The sequence below is a fragment of the Gigantopelta aegis genome, chromosome 5 (genome assembly GCF_016097555.1).
Source record: "Gigantopelta aegis isolate Gae_Host chromosome 5, Gae_host_genome, whole genome shotgun sequence".
Taxonomy (NCBI): Eukaryota; Metazoa; Mollusca; class Gastropoda; order Neomphalida; family Peltospiridae; genus Gigantopelta; species Gigantopelta aegis.
In genome coordinates, this window is record NC_054703.1 from 18,854,143 (window position 1) to 18,877,254 (window position 23,112).

A 23,112-nucleotide genomic window follows, 5' to 3' on the forward strand; every position below is an offset into this window, starting at 1 on the left:
TTCAAAAGTAATTTGTTTATTCCTTTCAGTCATCAGTGAACACCAATGCACAAAGTTCATGTTTCTAGTAACTAGTATGGCGTGTAGGAATAAATACACTATTTTATTCCGTAGCGCAACATAGATGTCAATTTGACGGTGGCTGCCACTTGTTGTCATTCAGTTCCACTGCCATGGCATACAGAGAGTGCCACAGATCATCGCCAGATGGCACTATCATGCTGGCAGAAGGGGCGAAACCCGAGTTGCCTTGGTTACCAGACGGAAGTAGTTCGTACGTGATGCAGAACGGGATATTGACCAGGCTCTCCTTGCAGGCCCAGTCTTGTGATGTGCCCGCCGCTTCGTCTGCATGTAAACATTGCGTATCATGTTATTTCCAAAACCGTCTTCTTTTAATATCTATGTTAATCGAATCAAAAGTTTTTGACAAGCTATATATGAAAAATAGTTACTGATCTGTTATGTTTAGGTGCGCGCCCGCGCGTCCGTGTGTGTGCGAGTGTGTATAGTTGTGTGTGTGTGTGTGTGTATGGTGTGTGTGCATGCGTGCGTGTGTATGTTTGTGTGTATGTGTGTGTGTTTTTGTATGTATGTATGTGTAGGAGTGGTGTATGTGTGTGTGTGTGTGTGTGTGTGTATGAGTGGTGTGTGTTAATGTTTTCGTCGTGTGGGGGTGGGGTCTTTTTCGTTTTGTTTTTCTGTTCTTTTTTCTTTTTTTTCAGTTTTTTTCTTCTTTTTTTTAACTATTTTTTTTTAACCGTTTTTTTCTTCTTTTTTTCTGTTTAAACTTGGTAATACATTCTATTTGAACCAAACAATTATAAACTAAGTACTTACACAGAACTTCCCAAGGCTTTCCCACTTCGAAAGATCGTCCACTCGTTGAACTAATAGCTTGGGAACCAAGGTTTGCGGTGTTCCTCTACAAACAAATTTAATAATAATGATGATATCAGCAATTACAAATACAGCCCCAAATGTAACAACACTATTGTCTTTACTTACTGGAACATATGAACGTTAGCTATACTATGTAATAATTGAACCAGTAAAACATGATGTATTTTACTAAAAACAAATTATTATAACAATAAAAAAGCCAAACCACCACTACAACATCAAGTGACTTACATCCTATAGAATCTAATCTTAACGAAAACTTACACAAACTCTATCATTGGTCAAATCAGTGATTAGTGACGTTTAACCCCGAAAAAACACACTAATATTATTTTCAAAAAATAACAACACACCACGTACTATTAACCTACAGTTTGGTATTACAAATATTAATATAACTGAGACACATAAATATCTAGATTTAACATTTACAAACAATGCAAAATGGACAAACCATATTCATAATATATGTAAATCAGCTTCGTCTATGATTTCTGCATTGAGAAAATACCAGAATACTCTAAATCGACAAATACTAATGCAAATATATATAACGTTTATACGCCCAGTAGAATACGCGTCTGAAGTTTGGGATGGATGTTCTGTAATGGATGAGGAAAAGTTAGAAACAGTCCAACTTGAAGCAGCAAGAATAATAACGGGTCGGTCTATCACTGTTCGCATCAAGATACGCGCTATACTCAGAAACTCAGACACTTTAGAACGCCGAAAGGCAAAACAAATTATATACTATTAATAAAATACTTAATGGCATGACTTCTTAGTAAATTGTATACCACCCATTATAGATTAAGGAATCATATCAAATCCTTTTGCAAGAACTAATTTACTTAAAATGTCATTTTTACATTTAACAATAGACCTGTGGAATGCCTTGCCATTGCCATTTGAAATTCGAAACAGTGAAGGAATTTCCACTTTCAAAAAAGCAGTAGCACCCCAGAGCTGCAAGGTAATTTCATTACATATCGAAAGGAAATCATCCCCCACACTAGATTAAGACAGGGTTGCAGTACTTTAAATGCCGGCTTATATCGTTGTGGACTTATACCAGATCCCTCTTATAATTGTGGATACCACTCTGAAAACTGCTATCATTATTTCTTTTTACCAAACAGAGACAACTTCTTTTAGATTCTTAAAAAACGTTTACACCGGTTAATCTGCAATAATTAGTATTGTATGGCAGTACTGTGTAAATGATACTATTAACAAACAAATATTCTACATTGTACATAAATATATTAAACAAACATGGCGTTTTGAATAATAATAATAATAATAATAATAATAATGTCTAATTAATTCTAAATCACTTACGCAGGAACCTGTCTGCTAAGAATATTTTATAAATTGGGTTGTCTGATTGGAAAATAAATCACCTTCGTTTGCTTTCCTTCTTAATTTTTTCATTCATTCATTCATTATTTTTTATTTTATTTTTTTCTGTGTTTTTTCTCTCATGTATATACTTCACTTTGAATATTTTATTTTTTGTGTAAAAGTTGTAGTCGCCGTTATTGTCATATTGTCATTATTGTATGTTATTAGGAGAGGGCCTCGTAAGTTGGATAACTTGTGCCTAATCCATTTGTACATTATATGCAATAAAATGTTTCAATCAAACCACCACAACAGCAAGAACAATAATAAAAAAAAAATCCACAAAAACAAAAAACAAAACAATTTCGCACCTAGAATTTGAAATATTACCACTCGAGGTCCGAAAAGGAAAAATGAAAGCAACTCTTATTAAAGGAATGCACGCGTAAGGCGTTTGTACATTCAAAGATATTTAATGCATATTATTGCTTAATATCAACAAGTATGTTGGTATATTTAATTAACAAAACAGTTAAACATGACGGCTATTACATGTAACAGCCATTTTTGTTCCACCCCAGTGAACCCGCCCTCTGGCGAGCCAGTGGTTACGTAATACTTAACGCTAAATGTGTTTTTTTCCACAATTTCTGTCTTCGCAAATGTGAGGAATATATATTGGTAATTAAAAGTAGGAGTGCGAGTACGAATAATTTTTACATGATCATATACCACTAGAGTTTCGAGCATGTCCGTCCCGGGGCCTGTCTCTGGATAGCCAGGGCCTTCGCTCAAAAATTACATTTGCAGGATCAAATAGACAATAACACCCGCAAATTTAAAAACTCCATATGGTTATCTCCTAATTAATAGCAAAATAAAACACAAAATGTGATCAATCTGAACATACATTTAATACTGAAGAATTACCGATTATATCCAAATGCATTTTTTCATTTGTAACATAAAATCCTGAGTGCCGATTTCAACTGCATTTTGATGCATCATGTACGTTTTTAAATCTGCGAGACAAGTTTGTGCGTGTTTATACTAGAATTAGCAGTTGACGTTGCATTATGTTACCTACTCATTAATTAGATAGAATTTTATCTCATCTTTATTTTCATTGGTCAGGGCAATATCACTTTTGATGGACCGGTGGGACCGTCTCAGGGCAATATCATTATTTACAGAAGGCCATGCGACGGGTTTTTGACCAATAAGAATAAAGATATATTTTCATTATGTAATAAATATCATGTATTGGACAGAAAAGGTGGGTATATTTAGTTGTTTATGTCCTCCTCATTTGGCGATGGTGCCCCTTCATTTGCCTTTCTGGGTTTCTGTCAGTGGGTAATTACGTACTCTAAAATCTTGGAAATTAATGGATATATTTTTACAATTTTCCGATAAATGATAAGAGAACTGCTGTTTAGAATTTAACAAAGCACATGCAATGCAGTGGTCATTTTTAAAACATTTCAAACCCATAACCACCTATAGAACATTTGTGGTCTGTTTTATTTTTATTTCGTACCATATAGTCAGGTCAACTTTAATGACTTTATTTTGTACCCAAATAACCTAATTTCGACCCAAAATATAATGGTGTGTCACAATATTAATAACTGATGCGCCGCCGCATTATTACTGGCATAGATGGCTCTGCTACCGTTGTAAATTTGGGGGGGAAATGTTAACGTGTAGGATCAAAATAAACGTGCGCGCTGATCAGAGACCAGTAATATATTTTGTTTGTCCTAATGCTAGACTTCACGACGGAGTTGGCCATCCCGAAGCTTGCGTTGTGATTTCACCCACTCCCAACTTAGACAGGTGTGCTCAGATTAAGAACTAATCGGTCGTAGGGATTGTATACGACCAGAATGCAAATGTAAGAGTGCTCGGTCTAGCAACTGGGCAGTCGTAGAAGTGGCGAGAAGGCCATGGCGGCCGTAACAGTTGGTAGTATGAGGCTAGTATTTGACAGGGATTCGGCAGCGATATTCCCTCGCAGCGTATCGCTAGATGTTTGTTTCACGTACAGAGCGTTACATCGTGACCTAAATTGCCAATAACATCTCAATGAATTCGACTAAAGAAGCGTCAAGGGAAGAAAACAAACGTTGATGTTTAAATATTACAATAAACTAGAGGCGACTGTCGCTTTAAATGGCTTACGATGTCCTGGATATTGGGTAGGTCTGGCTCACTCTTCCAGCCGAAAGGGATGAGAAGGTATTGCGAATACGAATGCACGGCTATGTAGGCTACGGGTTTCGTCGACATGCCTCTGACGTCATTGGTGATTGCCTTTGTTTCCGGTTCCGATTCAGCCGCAGTTCCTAAATATGTGGACGAACAAGGAGATGTGGAAGTTCCGGGTCCTAAATTAAAAAAAAAAATAACAATGAAAATAGATAACAAACGCACACACAAACAAGTAAGCACTGAATGAATAAATAAATAAATAAATATCTAAGTAACTAACACATAAATCAAGTCAAATCAAATCAATCAATCAGTTTTGAAAAACGAGGTTATGGACAGACGGGTGGGTGGACAGACAGACAGACACACGTTTTAACGGTTGATACACAGACACAGGAAGGAAGGAAATGTTTTATTTAACGATGCACTCAACACATTTTATTTACGGTTATATGGAGTCAGACATATGGTTAAGAACCACACAGATATGGAGAGAGGAAACCCGCTGTTGCCACTTCATGGACTACTCTTTTCGATTAGCAGCAAGGCTTGTTTTATATGCACCATCCCACAGACAAGGTAGTACATACCACGGCCTTTGATAAACCAGTTGTGGTGCACTGGCTGGAACGAGAAATAGCCCAATGACGGGGATCGATCCCAGACCGACCTCACATCGAGCGAGCGCTTCACCACTGGGCAACCATATACAGCCACATAAACACAGACACACAAACACAGAGACACACAGGCACACAAACACACAGACACACATAGACAAACAGACGCAGAAACAAACAGACACACATAGAAAAACAGACACAGACACAAACACACAAATGCAGAGACACAAACACGCAAATGCAGAGATAGAGACACAGACGGACATAGATACAGAGACACAAACACAGAGACACACAGAAATGCAGACATATAGACACATATACGTAGTGACACACATACACAGGTATTCAGACATATAGAGACACAAACATAGAGACACACATATACATAGATAAGACACACAGACACACAAACACGCACACACGCACACACACACACACACACATCCTTACACGCAGACATACACATAGCCATACACACAGACCAATGAAGAGAAACAGACAAATATTTTCTTACCTCCCCAATTGGCATCGAAGTTTCGATTCAAGTCAACACCTGGGCAATTGGCATTTCCTGTGTTTCGTCTGTTTTTGCGCCAATAACGATCAGAACCCTTGTAAAGAGGAATGAGCGAAAATAACTGGATTGGTGCAATGTTTCACTAAATTTGAATTACTGGTACATATCATGGGCATTGTCAGTAATCGGAACGTTTCATCTCAGGTTCCATTATCTTTCGTTTAAAACCGTACTTAAATTTAAAGTTTGTTTTGTTTAACGACACCACTAGAGCACATTAATTTATTAATCATCGGTTTTGGATGTCAATCATTTGATAATTTTGACTTATAGTCTTAGAGAGGAAACCCGCTACACTTTTCCATTAGTAGTAAGATATATTTTATATGTACCAACCCACAGACAGGATAGTACATACCACTGCCTTTGTTGTACCAATTGTGGTGGACTGGCTAGAACGAGAAATAGCCCCATAGGCCCACCAACGGGGATTGATCCCAAGCTAGTTATTATTTTTATAATACAGTCCATAAAATATTAAGGGGAAAAGCAATTATTTGTTATTTCATCTACATTGTGCGATTACCAAGAAGGCAAATGAGCGATTTTGTAATTACTTGTATCTATGCATGTGCGTGACGTCATATGCGTGACGTCATGTGCGTGACGTCAGTCATAATCTGCTAGTTATACGTTTATGACTTTGCTTTAATCGGTCATCATAATCGGTCAATACAAGCAGTGGATGTACGATAAATCTGTTATTCATGTACTCAACTTTGTTTGACATCTAATAGCTCATGTGTAATTTTATGCTACTACAAGCATTAGGACAACAAACACATTGTAAATACAGACACTGATATTTAAAAAATTTTTTTTAATTTAATTTGTATATTACGTCATCGAAAATGCTCTACTGGTCAGAAACATTTTACAATGGTTGTAAACTCAGGACTGTCCGTTTAAGCATGCCTTCATTCATTCATTCATTGAATCACCAGTAATTATGATACAAAAACAGTCAGTTTGGTAGTCATTTGTTTTTAAATACAGTTCATTGCCATTCATTTGTATTTGACACAAAAGTAGTGTGCCAGGATATTCAATAGTCATTTGTATTTGACATAAACTGCAAGAAGTCATTTGGAGCTAGTATGTCCGGGAGATTTGGCGGTCATTTGTAGATGAATATTTTTGGTAGCCATTTATTCATATTTGACACTAACTCAACATGCCACTTGATATTAGAAAAACATTTGATAGCATCTATTCTTTGGTAGTTATTTGTATTTGACACAGGAACATCGTGTAATTCGTAGCTATGGTAAATTCATAGAGAGTCGATTTTGGTAGCACTTTTGTATTTAAGTAGATTTGGTAGCCATGTGAGTAATAAATACACATACAAAAAAAACCCTGACCAATCCTTTTGTATATAAACATTATATGCAATAAAATATGTTTATCAATTAACGAACTGTTAGTTATCGGCAAAAAACATAGCCATGAATGTTGCCAGCAGTCTGTATTTGACACTAAACTAAACTGTAGTAGTAGTAGTATAAAAATGACACCAGACAATGTCATAGCCATTTTATCGACGCTGACATAATGTGCCCCTCGTGATCAAACTAACTGAACAAAGTGTCACCTAAAAAACAGTCAAACGTTCTCAGTAGACGTGGGAATTTTGTATTTGACACAAGAATATAGTGAACACAATTGCACACGGTATTAAATATATGTTTCTGTTTAGAATAGCAGTGTCTGTACATAAGTGTTTCTGGTCGATTTAATGTCTGTAGTAGCCCAAATTGAATTTTACTTCATATTTTCGTAGGTACGAATATATATATATGGACTAACTGGTTACTGTCTTAAGATATTGGCTTTATCCTGCGAAGGTTAGAATGGCGAATGCAGCGAGGATATGCCGAGCCCGAGCAGGATAAAGTCGATATCTTAAGACAGAAACCAGTTATTTATTTTATCCAGCAATCCTACAGGAATATTCGGAGAATCATTATTTATTCCTGTTTTGTGTACACAAATCGAATACTGTCAACCTAGCAAGGCTTTTTCCTTGACGTCATTATTTGTAAGACGCTAGCTACATTCTGTCACATTAAAAAAACGTTTCTAAACTCTCATAAATAAATATACAAATTTTGTATTGTTATAGCAAAACTGAAAGTTATTTGTATTTACTATACTTCAATAAATGATTTAAAGAGTATGTTTGTTGAAAATCTACTCTGAAATACTCAGTCCAGTAGGGCTTATGTCATGTGACCTATATTTTTGGCCAGTGACCGAAAATATAGAGATTTATCTAGTCATCATATTTTGCCAATGTATACAGTGATTGCTGGATATATATATATATATATATATATATATATATATATATATATGAGGCGATTACTTGACAAAAGTAATCGATTACGATTATGATTACTTTAGAATGTCACGATTATGATTACGATTACGATTACAAGATAATTGAAAGTAATCGATTACGATTGCGAATACATTGTCTAGCAATCATGATTACAATCATGATTACATTTCCACAAATCTACACAAATAATGAAATGATGATAACCATGAAGTTATACACTTTATTTTACAAACATACCGATTTCATTCATTGAAAGACAATGGATAATTTTGGATTATTTATTAAATTATTTCAACCATTTATAAACGTATGTATACTGCAGGGAGGGAATCAGTTTCCAAAACCAGATTTATTATTCTTAAATTTGGATTATTGACGAAAAGGTACCAATTACCATAGGTATAATTATTGTATCAATGCATAACATATATATTTTGTTATATTATTGAAATAAGCCATAATTAGTAATTGCAAACTGTCTGATCACTATTATTGGTTGGGTTTTTTTATTGTTTGTAGAACGTATACCATTTAATACCATCCACAAATTAAAATAAATTATAATTGTTTTAAAATCTATAAATGAAGAAATAAAGAACGAAAGAAAAGAACAAACAAGTAAATAAATAATTAAATTGATATCTGCATACATATACATGTGCACAAGTTGCTCATTGCATTTAATTGTTGACATTCTACAAATGACTGTTATTAAGGAATCGATTTGCAGTCATGCTTGCTTTGTGCCATTTTATAACGATCCAATTGTATCGGTGAAAATTACAAGTATCTTTGTGCCATTTTATAACGATCCAATTGTATCGGTGAAAATTACAAGTATCTTGGTCTGGGTGTGTTTATCTTGGTATCATTAGAAGCGCCGCGTTTCGTAGAACATCTATTAAAATCAGCTTTCGGGAATTTTTATCAGACGTATTAATATTTTAAGCTATTTAAAAGGAAAACAAACCAAGGTTTATCGTGATAGACTGCTTTCAACTGGGTGTTTGCTTAATTAGTTACGTTGTTTGTGGTTGTGTCTGCGACAGGGTGAGGATGAATGCCCATGTAATGAAGCTTGTATGTAAATTTTTTCATAATTCCCGAGTAAGATTTTTACATCCCTATTATTATACTAGACTAAGCACCTACAAATTCAAATAACTAATGAGCAGTAAGAAAATAAGTGTATTAAAGAAGTTGGCGAAATTTATAAATGTAATTGGCCAGGTTTATAAACGTCCTGGTAACTGAATAACTCATGTCACAATCAAAACTGTTTCCTAGCTATATTACAATTATTATTATTATTATTATTATTATTATTATTATTGTTACTGTACCATGCAGTACCATTACTATTACTTTTACTGCTGCTGCTACTACTACTACTACTACTACTACTACTACTACTACTACTACTACTATACTACTACGACTACCATTACTGATACCACCATTATTATTACTACTACTACTACTACTACTACTACTACTACTACTAATACTAATACTACTACTACTACTGTTACAGTTATTATCAATTAATATCATATACAAGTAAATGCATGTAGTATGTATTATCATATATTATTATTTCATCCTCCTGTAAACCATCTTGTCACGTTTATACTATTTATTATGTATGTTCCTCTAACGCCGTTGTGGAACGGCCTGAGTGTAATAAAGTTCTGTTCTGTTCTGTTCTGTTCTGTAACCACTAACAAAAGAAAAGAAAGTTTGCCACGGTACCATTGGTGGACTTTCATACTGAGGCAAAACAAGATATTGTCAAGCGTTTCTTAGTTGAATTCAGACCCGTTATAACACTGTATATGCATTCAGAGGAACGCAAGTGTTTTATTATAAAAACAAATATATATATTTTTTTTTTTTTTACGGCAATGAATTAGGACACAAAACTTGGGCATGGTGCAGCGCCCTTTTGTATATTGCTAGCTAGAACACTGTATTCATTCAAGTGGTTTTATAGTAAACGTAAACACGATAGATACCATTATGTGAATGTGTGTCTTCATCCCCTGGGTAACATTCATTTGATAATCCAGACGTTATGATCCCCTGTTTCTCAAGGCAAATAATAGTTCTACTATGAGAGTAGTAGACAATGGGAGATCAGTTCTACTGACTGACTGACCAGTACTGCTTCTAACTATAGGCACTGTTATTGGAGTTGATGCTAAACACATCTAAGTTTAGTAAATAATTCTGAGTAATCATGAAAGTAATCGCTGATTACGATTACATTAGCAATGTAATCGATTACGATTGCGATTACATGACATTCTCAAACAATGTAATCGATTACGATTGCGATTACATGAAAATATGTAATCGATTACAATCGATTACGATTACTGATTACGATTACCCCATCTGATATATATATATATATATATATATATATATATATATATATATATATGTGTGTGTGTGTGTGTGTGTGTGTATGTATGTGTGTGTGTATATATATATATATATATATATATATATATATATATATATATATATATATATATATATATATATATATATATATATATCAATTATTGACCGTCATTGAGGGCAATATCATGTTTTATGGACCGAAGAAATTGATATTGACCGAGGCCAACGGCCAAGATAAATAACAATTTCTTCGGTCCATAAAACATGATATTGCCTGAAATGTGGTCAATAATTGTTTTATTACATAATTTCATCCATAAGACTCGTACATTCCTGCTTTGTTTATCAGAATCGAAATATGCCAACGCTTATAATTTCCCGCAATGCGTTAAAACTAATGGGATTTAGTGACGTCACGTAATCCTATGACGTTGTATGATACGCAGAGGAATGCGGAAATAAATAGTTGAAACATTACCAAGACAAAAATCAAAATCGAGACATTATAACCAGCAAGAGTGTCAAAATATTAATAGAAAAATAAAACACAAAATGTGATAAATCTAAACATACATTTATACTGAACAGTTACCGATTACCTCAAAATGCATTTTTTAAAAGTTGTGTCCACGAAAGTTGACGTATCTACAAGGCAATTAGTTGTTGAGGATTGCCTCGCAACTCTGTGCCAGTCACTGGAATCGGCATGTTATTAACAAATGTGCATACCATATTGAGTGCAGAACCAGAGTGAACTGTGACGTTTGAATACCTCGAAGTGGGCACCAAATGTCCAAACATGTGACCGATACTACACGCGATTTCATTATGTGCACCAACAATAAGCTGAAGGAATGTTGCCATCATGTTAAGACAGCGCAGCTCGAACCTTTTAATGAGGAATCATTTCTGTTTAACTTATGTAAAATCCTTAACAAGGCACACATCAAATTTGGTATATCTTGTTCAACTCTCTGGCCTCCTCGTGGCGAGGAAGGGGCAACAGTAACGTTTTTACGTACTGGCAAACAAGAGAGAAATATGTTTCATTGCCACCCCCACCCCCCACCCCCACCCACCCACCCCGTTTTCAGAATAAAACTCAGAAAAAAGACAGGTAAGTAACAGTTTAAAACTTAGTACTTATGTTTTAGTTATTTTTAGAGAAATTTATGAACTTTGTTTTTCGTTAAGAAAAAAAATAAAAAATAATAATAATTTAAAAAAAACAAAAAAAACAACATTATATATATCTATATCTATATCTATATGTATATATATATATATGTGTGTGTGTGTGTGTGTGTGTGTGTGTGTGTGTGTGTGTGTGTGTGTTCTATTAATTAATAAAATGTTATTTTATTTTACTTTAATCTCATTTATTTTATTTTATTTTATTAACTTTAATTAATTTTTATTTCATTTCTATTAATTAATAAATGTTCTTTTATTTTACTTTATTAACTTTAATTTTATTTTATTTTATTTTATTTTATTTTATTTTATTAACTTTAATTTATTTTTACTTTTTAAGTAATTTTATTAACTTTAATTAATTTTTAGTTTTATGGTTTTTGTTTTATTCATTATGGAACGAGAAATGACTTCACCGATCCTTTTCCACATACAAGATTGTTCCGAGTTTCATTTTCCTCCCATAATGCACCGCGCGTTTTAAACCCAAGTCATACAGTCGGTCGTTTTTCCTTTAATTCAAAGGGAAGATCGTTTCAAAGTAAGTATTTCTTAGTCTGCATATGCCCGAAAAAGATCACACTACACGATTAGGGTGTCAACGTGGTGTCAGTCATTATTTCGACCACAATTCCGTTCCGAGCAAAATTGCTCGGAACGGCTCTGTATCTGCTAATGGAAAATGGCGCCGGGCCTATAAACTCAATGTGCATTTACATTCGAGTTTATTTTTATGAACTATACGTTACCTATTGTCCGAACAAAATTGTTAACAACTACGAAAAATTACTCTCCTACCTTTAATTGCCGTTAGGTTTTCTCCAAAGTCTGTCCAGACAGAAATCTTGAAAAAAAACATTACAATGACACAGATTCCACATACCAGATGATAACTCTGTCACCTATATCGACTTCGCTGGAAAAAAGCATGTAATTTTGTATCAGCTGCCATTTTGACTTTTTATGGAATATTCTTCAAGAGGGGTGAAAGGATAGGACTTAATCTAACAACGTCATAACATGTTATGTTATAAAAGCAAACACGATGACATCATATTATTATTTTATTATTTTATTTTATTATTATTATTTTTTTAATGATACCACTAGAGATCATTGATTTCATATTAATTGTGTCAAATACTTTGGAGGCTTCCACCCCTTTTGAAGAGCATTCCATAAAAAAGCAACATGGCAGACGGCAGAAAACTGCATGTATTTTTCCCTATGCAATCTCAGCAAAGAAGATATCGGCGACATCGTTGCAGTCTCGTGTGGGGAATCTGTATATTTGTAGTGGGTTTTTTGCGATTTCTGTCTGGACAAACTTTGGAGGAAATCTAACGGCAATTAAAGGTAGGAGAGTAATTTTTCGTAGTTGTTAACAATTTGGTTCGGACTTTAGTCATTAATTGGATAAAATTTGTCTCATCTTTATTTTCATTGGTCAGGGCAATATCTCTTTTGATGGACAGGTGGGACCGTCTCAGGGCAATATCACTATTTACGGAAGGTCATGTGACTGGTTTTTGACCAATAAAAATACAGATATATATTTTTTTTTCTTTTTTAAAAGGCTCTTTTTGTCTTTAGAAAATGTGACAATCGTAGAAAACTAAAGATAGTGTCATGAAGTACTATTACAATGTTATCCATGAGTAGAGGTAGCCATGAAGTACTCTTAAAATGTTACCCATGAATAGACGTAGCCACGAAGTACTATTGAAATGTTACCCATGAGTAGAGGTAGCCACGAAGTACTATTAAAATGTTACCCATGAGTAGAGGTAGCCACTGGAAGTACTATTAAAATATTACTTATGAGTAGAGGTTGCCACTGGAAATACTATTAAAATGTTACCCATGAGTAGACGTAGCCACGAAGTACTATTAAAATGTTAGTCATGAGTAGATGTAGTCACCGGAAGTACTATTAAAAATGTTATTCATGAGTAGAGGTAGCCATGAAGTACTATTAAAATGTTAACCATGACCAGACGTAGCCATAAAGTACTATTAAAATGTTACCCATGAGTAGACGTAGCCACGATGTACTATGAGGTAGCCACGAAGTACTATTAAAATGTTACCCATGAGTAGATGTAGTCACCGGAAGTACTATTAAAAATGTTATTCATGAGTAGAGGTAGCCATGAAGTACTATTAAAATGTTAACCATGAGCAGACGTAGCCACGAAGTACTATTGAAATGTTACCCATGAGCAGAGGTAGCCACTGGAAGTACTATTAAAATGTTACCTGTGAGTAGAGGTAGCCACCCATGCGTAAAGGTAGCCATGAAGTACTTTTAAAATGCTACCCATTAGTAGACGTAGCCACGATATACTATTGAAATGTTACCCATGAGTAAAGGTAGCCACTGGAAGTACTATTAAAATGTTGCCCATGAGTAGAGGTAGCTATGAAGTACTATTAAAATGTTACCCATGAGTAGAGGTAGCCATGAAGTACTATTACAATGTTACTTATGAGTAGAGGTAGTTATGAAGTACTATTAAAATGTTACCCATGAGTAGAGGTAGCTATGAAGTACTATTAATATGTTACCCATGAGTAGACGTAGCCATTGGAAGTACTATTGAAATGTTACCTATGAGTAGAGGTAGCCACGAAGTACTATTGAAATGTTACCCATGAGTAGAGGTAGCCACGAAGTACTATTAAAATGTTACTTATGAGTAGAGGTAGCTACGAAGTACTATTAAAATGTTACTTATGAGTAGAGGTAGCTACGAAGTACTATTAAAATGTTACCCATGAGTAGAGGTAGCTATGAAGTACTATTAAAATGTTACCCATGAGTAGACGTATCCACTGGAAGTACTATTGAAATGTTACTCATGAGTAGAGGTAGCCACGAAGTACTATTAAAATGTTACTTATGAGTAGAGGTAGCCATGAAGTACTATTAAAATGTTACCCATAAGTAGAGGTAGCCATGAAGTACTATTAAAATGTTAGTCATGAGTAGAGGTAGCCACTGGAAGTACCATCAACATGTTACCCATGCGTAAAGGTAGCCATGAAGTACTATTGAAATGTTACCCATGAGTAGAGGTATCCATGAAGTACTATTACAATGTTACCCATGAGTAGACGTAGCCACGATGTACTATTGAAATGTTACCCATGAGGTAGCCACGAAGTACTATTAAAATGTTACCCATGAGTAGAGGTAGTCATGGAGTACTATTAAAATGTTACCCATGAGTAGATGTAGTCATCGGAAGTACTATTAAAAATGTTATTCATGAGTAGAGGTAGCCATGAAGTACTATTAAAATGTTAACCATGAGCAGACGTAACCATGAAATACTATTGAAATGTTACCCATGAGCAGAGGTAGCCACTGGAAGTACTACTAAAATGTTACCTGTGAGTAGAGGTAGCCATGAAGTACTATTGAAATGTTACCAATGAGTAGAGGTAGTCATGAAGTACTATTGAAATGTTACCAATGAGTAGAGCTAGCCATGAAGTACTATTAAAATGTTACCCATGAGTAGAGGTAGCCATCCGGGTTTGTGACGGGTACGATGTGCCACTCAAAGTTATCCAGTAGAAACTGAGCCTCGGACGCCTTGGCTGCATCCGGGTTGAGAAGCTGTAAACCAATAGAAATGCTCGTTTTACAGTCGCAAATATCCCTTTTACAGTCTCAAACATTTATGTCCGCAAATGGTCAAATGCAACATAATTCTCCCCTAAATATATAATACATTACTCTTTTTGGTGAATTGTTATTTAGAAGGTCAGGTTTATTAAGTAAAAAGGAAAAGTTATATCTTCACCGGTATATATATACCTACTGCCTATATACCTATCTATAACTGTAATCAGCAAAACATTTAAACTATTTTTTGGGTCAATAATTGTCGAAAACTGTTTTGGAAATAACAAAAATGCTCCATTTTTTATAGGCAAATTGTGAAAACATAGGTCACGATAAAAATTAAAATTAAAAAGTCGCCTGCTGGTGTTTGGAATTATTATTTATGGATTTTATTTTCATTTATTTATTTATTTATTTATTTACTTAGATACTGCACAGGGAAAACAAAGATGCCCGTACACCTTTACAAAAGAATAATCAAAATAGTTTACATACCTTCATTCTATCAGTAAATATCGATAATAGTATACAACACAATTTTGATAACTGTATATGTTCTTACATTGTCAATGAAATACATCGTTGACGCTGTTGTAATCCATTCCCGCGCATGCGCAAGAACCTCCAGATAAATGATCTTCTTGTTGGGCACACCACTGGCACTGTTTATCTGTGGAAAAATAAGGTTTATGTAACGTCAAGATGGTGCATTGTTTAATCAGACGATCAAAAATCGCTGTATAATATTTAGAGTGGCACATTAAATCCTCCACATATGTGAAAGCAAATATATTTTGGTTCGGACAGTAGACGTTGTGGTGTTCATTAGTATTCATCAGAACACCATCCAGTGTCGTTTGACATATTATCAACAGTTAGGAGAACAAGAGATCTTCTGTATATAGGTAGCCTACGTTTGACGTCACATTTGCATAATGCCTATATCAGGCTAGAACACCTACGGAATCATTTGGAAACGACAAAGGGATATCCCAAAAGATCTCGGAGTTCAGGTTAGTGAGTGGAAGAACTGCACGCAATCGGTTACGTGATCACTAAGTAAGAGCACGACTGTTCACAATATGTGGCCCTGTTACATAGAAAATAACTAGTTAATGATGTCGGATATTTATCCTGTGAAGGTGAAGGTAAGAATGGGAAATTCCGCGAGGCTCTGCTATAAAAATTAAAGGGAAAAGCTATTATTTCTGTTATTTCAGCCACATTGTATGATGACCTAGAGGTCAAATGAGCCATTTTGTAATGTAGCTATGCATGTGACGTCAAAAGTCATATCCTGCTAGTAGCAAGATATGGATATGACTAATAGAGAAAATATATTCACCCGCATCTCGCTGCCCATATGGGTAATAAAAGGCAATTCCATCCAGAGGGACAAAAACGTTTTGTCCCGAGGGTTGGAATTGCCGTATCTATACCTCACAACGAATAACAGATAATCGAAAATGCCATGCTCTGAACACACAACACTGTACTCATAAAGGTAATTTCATGTTTAACAATAGTAATGATAAACACAATTTCCTATTTTACACTAATAATGAAAGACACAATTCAGTATCTAACACTTGTAATGATAAGCAGTTTCAAATGTTAAGCAATCGAATTGGCTTGATATAACATTGTAGATGCAATCGAGACCACTATTGGTAGCTTACCTCCAACTTTTTTTTATCGGTCTGTTCTCTATTGACTGACCTATTGGTAGCTTATCTCCAACTTTTCTATCAGTCTGTTTTCAAGTGAGTGACCTATTGGTAGCTTACCTCCAACTTTTCTGTCGGTCTGTTTTCTAATGAGTGACCTATTGGTAGCTTACCTCCAACTTTTCTATCGGTCTGTTTTCTATTGAGTGACCTATTGGTAGCTTACCTCCAACTTTTGTATCGGTCTGTTCTCTGTTGCGTGACCTATTGGTAGCTTACCTCCAACATTTATATCGGTCTGTTTTCTGTTGAGTGACCTATTGGTAGCTTACCTCCAACTTTTCTGTCAGTCTGTTTTCTATTGAGTGACCTATTGATAGCTTACCTCCAACTTTTCTATCGGTCTGTTTTCAAGTGAGTGACCTATTGGTAGCTTACCTCCAACTTTTCTATCGGTCTGTTCTCTATTGAGTGACCTATTGGTAGCTTACCTCCAAGTTTTCTATTTAAGACTAATAATGATAGACACAATTCAGTATCTAACACTTGTAATGATAAGCAGTTTCAAATGTTAAGCAATCGAATTGGCTTGATATAACATTGTAGATGCAATCAAGACCACTATTGGTAGCTTACCTCCAACTTTTCTATCGGTCTGTTCTCTGTTGCATGACCTATTGGTAGCTTACCTCCAACTTTTCTGTCAGTCTGTTTTCTATTGAGTGACCTATTGATAGCTTACCTCCAACTTTTCTATCGGTCTGTTTTCAAGTGAGTGACCTATTGGTAGCTTACCGTCCAACTTTTCTATCGGTCTGTTCTCTGTTGAGTGACCTATTGGTAGCTTACCTCCAACTTTTCTATCGGTCTGCTTTCAAGTGAGTGACCTATTGGTAGTTTACCTCCAACTTTTCTATCGGTCTGTTCTCTGTTACGTGACCTATTGGTAGCTTACCTCCAACTTTTCTATCGGTCTGTTTTCTGTTGAGTGACGTATTGGTAGCTTACCTCCAACTTTTCAATCAGTCTGTTTTCTATTGAGTGACCTATTGATAGCTTACCTCCAACTTTTTTATCGGTCTGTTTTCTATTGAGTGACCTATTGGTAGCTTACCTCCAACTTTTCTATCGGTTCGTTTTCTATTGAGTGACCTATTGGTAGCTTACCTCCAACTTTTCTATCGGTCTGTTCTCTGTTGAGTGACCTATTGGTAGCTTACCTCCAACTTTTCTATCGGTCCGTTTTCTATTGAGTGATCTAGTAGTAGCTTACATCGGTCTGCTTTCAAGTGAGTGACCTATTGGTAGCTTACCTCCAACTTTTCTATCGGTCTGTTTTCTAATGAGTGACCTATTGGTAGCTTACCTCCAACTTTTCTATCGGTCTGTTTTCTAATGAGTGACCTATGGTTCTCTTGGCGACAGACGCCTTGTTTTCTGCGAAGTAATCAATCATGTTCATTACCTGAAAAACAAACCAGACATGTTTCTTATTAAGGAGCGTTCTCACCTTACAATTTGTAGTAACGCTACGGTAACCGCGAAATCGAGGGTTTCTATCAGAGGGTGGTTTTGTTTGCAATCATATCAGACTATTTGATCGTCTGGATTCATGGATTCTGAACTTGTTGAAATGGTGGTGAATGATTGCTTATAGTATAACAACATCCATAAGTTTTGCACATTCATATCTTGTTACTTTTAATGTGTGTGCTCTTAATTTCTCGCAAATTATGTTCAATTGGCGAGCTTTGTGTGACTTTACGGACAGGGTTAGGGTTAGAAAACACACGACACGATGTCTTCAGATATTTGACGATTCGAATCTCGAGTTACGGGGCAGACGATTAAAAATCGTCTTCATGTAGCCCATCTTCATGCTCGACGGCCCCGGGTTGTGCCTACCTTGACAAATCGTCACATTGCCCACAGACGTGAATGGTGTAGGGAGCGTTAGAACTGGAGTATTCGTCGCTAGTCACGTGTCATGTTTTCAGATGAGTCCCTATTCTTCTTTGGCAGGCGTGGTCGGGTCTGGTGACGGCGAAATGAACGGCACGCCAACGTCACAATGCGATTTCATGACATATTTGGCGGTGTATCGGTTATGGTGTGGGGTGGTATCACTATGAACGACAGAACCCCCCTCCATAATGTGCAAGGAAGGGTCGCTGGGCAGTACTACCGGAACAACATACTGACACCCTTTGTCGTCCCGTTTGCTAGGCGTGTGGGTCGACGTGTTTGTTTTCAGGACGACAATGCCCGTGCTCACCGTTTACGAATCGTCAATGATCACCTCCAGCAGCACAACATCTATCGAATTCCATGGCCAGCAATGAGCCCAGACCTTTCCCCCATTGAACACGTCTGGGACATGATAGGGAGACGTGTGCGTCGACGTCAAAGACCGCCGACCACGTTAGCGGAACTTGGTCAGGCGCTGTAAGAGGAGTGGAGCAGACTCCCTCAACTGGCCGTTGGGAGACTCGTATGCAGTATGCCTCGTCGACTGAATGAATGTTTGACACATCGTGGCGGTATCACCCACTACTGATAAAAAACGTCAGCTTTCAAATTTGAGGGCGAGACGTAGCCCAGTGGTAAAGCGCTCGCTCGATGTGCGGTCGGTCTGGGATCGATCCCCGTCGATGGGCCCATTGGGCTATTTCTCGTTCCAGCTACTGGTGTATCAAAGGCCGTGGTATGTACTACCTTGTCTGTGGGATGGTGCATATAAAAGAGAATCCTTGCTGCTAATCGAAAAGAGTAGCCCATGAAGTGGCGACAGCGTGTTTTCTCTCTCGATATCTTTGTGATCCGTAACCATATGTCTGACGCCATATAACCGTAACTAAAATGTGTTGAGTGCGTCGTTAAATAAAACATTTCTTTCTTTTTTCTTTTACTTTCAAATTTCACTTCTGACCCCAATCATCCTTCAAGATCTTTGGTGGTCATAAAACCTACTGTAATACTGAACTGCCGGTTGTAATATTTGCCCAATTAATTCACTATTATCATGTTACCATTCCCCACAGCTAATATACCTTACAATTTTGGGAATTGTAAATTCCTATTAGAGTTCCCCTACATTTTTTTGAAGAATATATATATATATATATATGTATGTATACTCTATCAAAAAATAAATGCATAGGCGAAATATTCATGGAATTATCTCTTTAATACAAAGTGGCATAATTTCATTATTTATGATCGTATCACAGTCAAATTTGACATGAGTATGTGACAATGCTCTTGCTATGGAATGACGGCAGTGGAGGCGTTTTCGTCACCAAACAGCGTCGCACGAGGGCGCTGAAATCAGTACCTTGTGTGGCCACCAGCAGCAACAATCACTGCGCGACATCTCCTTGGCATAGCCTGAATGAATCTCTGAATCCGGGCACGTGGAATCCTAGCCCATTCTTCCTGCAGTGTATGTGACAGTTGTGGAAGCGTCTGCGGCTCCGGGTCACGCTGGCGTACACGTCTGTCCAGTTCGTCCCATAGATGCTCAATGGGGTTGAGATCTGGCGATCTTGATGTCCATGACAGCACATTAATGTTCTCATTATGTAGGAAATCCATCGTTACACGTGTCGTATGCGGCCTGGCATTGTCCTGCTGAAAGAGTTCTCTCTGTCGATCTAAAATGGGAAGCATATAACGGCGAAGAATTTCATCCCGGTAGCGTACAGCTGTCAGATTGCCTTGTAGGAACACGAGTTCACTTCTGCCGGTGTATGAGATGGCTCCCCACATCATGACACTCCCTACACCGAATCTGTCAACTTGGGCGACGCAGTTGTTGGCAAAACATTCACTGCGGCGTAAACACGTTGTCGTCCATCACGTCGCTGTAGAAGGAAACGTGACTCGTCGCTGAACCATACTCGCCGCAAGTTTCCCAAGTTCCACCCCTGTACATTCGTGCACCAGCCAACACGTAAATGTCGATGTTGACGTCGCAGGACGGGGACAACATACGGTCTCCTAGCCCGTAAACCAGCTTCTCGAAGTCGGTTCTAAATGGTTGGTGCAGACACCCTTCTCAAACCAGGTATGCGTCCAGCAGTGTTCATTGCTGTGGCAGTTCGGTGATGCAAGTGCAGAACCCGGATGTAGCGATCTTGTGCTGCAGTTGTTACGCGAGGTCTTCCACTTCTGGGCCGGTCTTCAGCTGATTGAAACTGCTGGTACCTATCCCAGAGACGTGAAATGGTGCTCTGATGGACGTTCATGTGGCGTGCGACTGCTGACTGCGATTCACCTAACTGGAGGCGGCCTGTTGCAATGTTTCGATTCGGCAGGCTTAATCTTAGCATCTTGTAACTCGTCTACGTCGAAATCGAAATGACGAATTATTGCGAGCATTGCAGCTTTAAATACCCATCACTACCACCAATCTTTTCCCCGAGTTTTACGTGCATTCACCTAAATCTGACCATTTCACGCCGATTTCCTGCAATTGTCGCACAACGTGCGTTAAATTTTTCCAGATATATTATTTTTGTGGTTGTTTAAAGCTGGTCTACACTTACATCATTGAGTTTGTGGTATTTCGAGTGATCCATATCAAGTTGGGGGCTCACTTTGATGTTCTGCGCAGGTATCATAGCATCTTCCGCCAACCTACAACAGAACGTTCACTTGCAGACTGTCGTTTAATGTTACATACCACCATTACCGTTTGATTGTCATTCAAGACAATTTCTATGTTAGAATATATTGTGTGAAAATTATAACAATAGAGAGTGTGAGATTTATCTACACGAAACGTCTGTAAAGCGTGTGAGAGGCGTCTGTATCGAGGACGTGTTGTGTACACGTTGATTTTTCTCACGTTGTTATTAGAAATGCACGCAAAACATTTGTAAATAATGTATTTTTAAATATGTGTTAATTTATTTTAATGTGTTAGTGTTAATAGGAAATTATTTGTCTATTTGATTCAAAAGCATGTTCGTCCTCTGTACCACCAGTTTAGCATTTCACAATGGTTAAAAACATGCCTGTTTTCATATAATGATTTCACAGAAATCTATGAAGAACGAATTTTTTTTTTTTTTTTTTATTTTTTTTTTTTTAATTATTTTTTTTTTTTTTTTATGGTCCCCAGACCATTAGACAGTGCCAGGGTTGGGGAGCCCTGATACACCGCCTTACAATTTATCTTAAAATTAATATTCATACATGTGTAAATATACATACATACAAACATACACACATACATACGCATACACGCACGCACGTACGCACTCACATTGCATTCTGTTCTGATATATGCAGGTATAAATCAAAATAAAATAGTACTTCCTTTTATGCACGTCTTATGGTCCAGGACTTTTAAAAAAGAAAAAGAAAAAAGGGTAACAACGAGAGAAGAAGAAGAAGAAAAAGAAGGAAAACAAGAAGAACAAGAAGAAGAAAAAATGGAAGAAGAAGAAGAGGAAGAAAAACCTAAAGTTGATAATGAGTAACGAAGCAGAATTAAACTGATGATAATAACAGGAACAGCAGTCGGGCCTGTGCTGGAATGTTATATGAACATGCAATTACAAAACATTTTTCCTTTGAGTAGATCGTTATCTATGTGTGATGGTTTTTTTCTCTTTCTTTCACTATATAAAAAGGTTGAGCCATTTTTCAACTTTTCATAGTTGCAGTTTTTGAAATAAATATATTTCTCAATTTCAAATTTGTTTTGCAACACATTTTGAACGGGGGCGAAAGTTAATTTTTTGTCTTGCATTTTCGTACAGTATATTTAATATTTAATGTTAATAATTAGCCAGTTAATTATATTAACGTTCTTTTTGTTAATAATACCAAACATAACAATATGTTTGTCAAAGTGGACAACAATTCCTGTTTTGGACAAAACCCAGTCTTCTACAGCTTTCCATAAAGTATTAACCTGAGTGCATTCATAGAAAAGATGTTGTAGAGTTTCTGGGAAGTTATTACAGAATATACACATATTAGAATCTACATAATGAATCATATATAGAAAAGTGTTTGTTGCTCATATCCGATGTAGGATGCGATACTGAAACCATAATAAAGTTGTATCATTAATGCTTTGGAAAGGTAATTCATAGTATTGTTCCCAATCACTTGAGTCAAAATTAAATCCTTGATTTCTATATTTTATCTGCGCTTTTGGGATTATGTGTTTATGGTTGAGTATGCAA

At 36.4% G+C, this 23,112-nt stretch overlaps 1 protein-coding gene across 1 annotated transcript in view; it reads right to left on the bottom strand.

The window, feature by feature from the left end:
* LOC121372864 (zinc carboxypeptidase-like) overlaps window positions 1-23,112 on the bottom strand; it is a 36,060-nt gene continuing 12,948 nt past the window's right edge. The window contains exons 4-11 of the mRNA XM_041499304.1: window positions 21,460-21,550; window positions 18,279-18,377; window positions 15,808-15,915; window positions 15,129-15,236; window positions 5,602-5,698; window positions 4,432-4,637; window positions 841-925; window positions 1-348 (exon numbers count right to left, since the gene is read on the bottom strand). Coding sequence (XP_041355238.1) covers window positions 128-348; window positions 841-925; window positions 4,432-4,637; window positions 5,602-5,698; window positions 15,129-15,236; window positions 15,808-15,915; window positions 18,279-18,377; window positions 21,460-21,550 — 1,015 coding nt within the window. The 3' untranslated portion in view covers window positions 1-127. The remainder of the gene's footprint in view (window positions 349-840; window positions 926-4,431; window positions 4,638-5,601; window positions 5,699-15,128; window positions 15,237-15,807; window positions 15,916-18,278; window positions 18,378-21,459; window positions 21,551-23,112) is intronic.